General features: G+C 63.3%; 2 protein-coding genes across 4 annotated transcripts in view; one reads left to right on the top strand and one right to left on the bottom strand.

The window, feature by feature from the left end:
• Nucleotides 1–705, bottom strand: part of ASF1A (anti-silencing function 1A histone chaperone) — a 14,750-nt gene extending 14,045 nt beyond the window's left edge. The window contains exon 1 of the mRNA XM_010861799.1: nucleotides 208–705. Coding sequence (XP_010860101.1) covers nucleotides 208–316 — 109 coding nt within the window. The 5' untranslated portion in view covers nucleotides 317–705. The remainder of the gene's footprint in view (nucleotides 1–207) is intronic.
• MCM9 (minichromosome maintenance complex component 9) overlaps nucleotides 1–762 on the top strand; it is a 97,308-nt gene that overhangs the window by 41,413 nt on the left and 55,133 nt on the right. The window lies entirely within an intron of this gene.

The following is a 762-nucleotide window of genomic DNA, read 5'->3' on the forward strand; positions in this document are numbered from 1 at the left end:
GAGCCGCGGCAGGCGCCCCAGCGGCGGCCGAACGCTGCGCGCGCCTGGCCGGCCGTCGTCCATCAACTTCAAGTTCCCTCCGCAGAGCCGAGCCCGCAGCCCGCTCGGCGCCGAGCCCCGGCCGCCCGCGCGAGGCCGGGCCCGGGAAACTTTCAACGTCTGCAGCCCGCAACTGACAGCCCGGCGGCGGGCGGGCGCCCGACTCACCTTCAGACAGGTCCTCGATGCACTCGAAGGTGATCTCGAACTGGAATGGGTTGTAGAAAGGAGAAGGGTTATCCAGCACCACTACATTGTTCACCTGAACCTTTGCCATATTTTGAAAAAAACACAAACAATGGGGACGGGGGGCTCGTTGCGGCACAATAAAGTCCAGCGCGCGGCCGCTCGGGAGAGCGCAGACCCCCGCCCCGGCGCCGGCCCGACGTCGTGCAGCGGCGACTTGAGAAACTTTTTTTTCCTCTTTTTATTTACACGGGAACACTCCACAGTGTTTTGCAGCTTTCCTATTTCACTAAACTACAGCCCATTCTGCTCTGATAACTAGCAGCGTTGCCCGCGATTGGCTGTACCCGAGCTCTGACCCTCCTCCTCCAGCGAGGGCCTCCGCGGCGAGCAAGATGGGCTCCCGCTCCCGGAATGGACTCGGAAACTTTAACTGCGGCTCCACCTGCTGGTGTGGATTAGGACAAAGGCGGAGAACAAAGTGAGTGGAATACGGGCTGGGAGGCCCGCGCGGAGGCCGCCGGCGGCGGCGGCGGC

The sequence above is a fragment of the Bison bison genome, unplaced genomic scaffold (genome assembly GCF_000754665.1).
Source record: "Bison bison bison isolate TAMUID 2011002044 unplaced genomic scaffold, Bison_UMD1.0 scf7180017864473, whole genome shotgun sequence".
In the NCBI taxonomy this organism is placed as follows: Eukaryota; Metazoa; Chordata; class Mammalia; order Artiodactyla; family Bovidae; genus Bison; species Bison bison.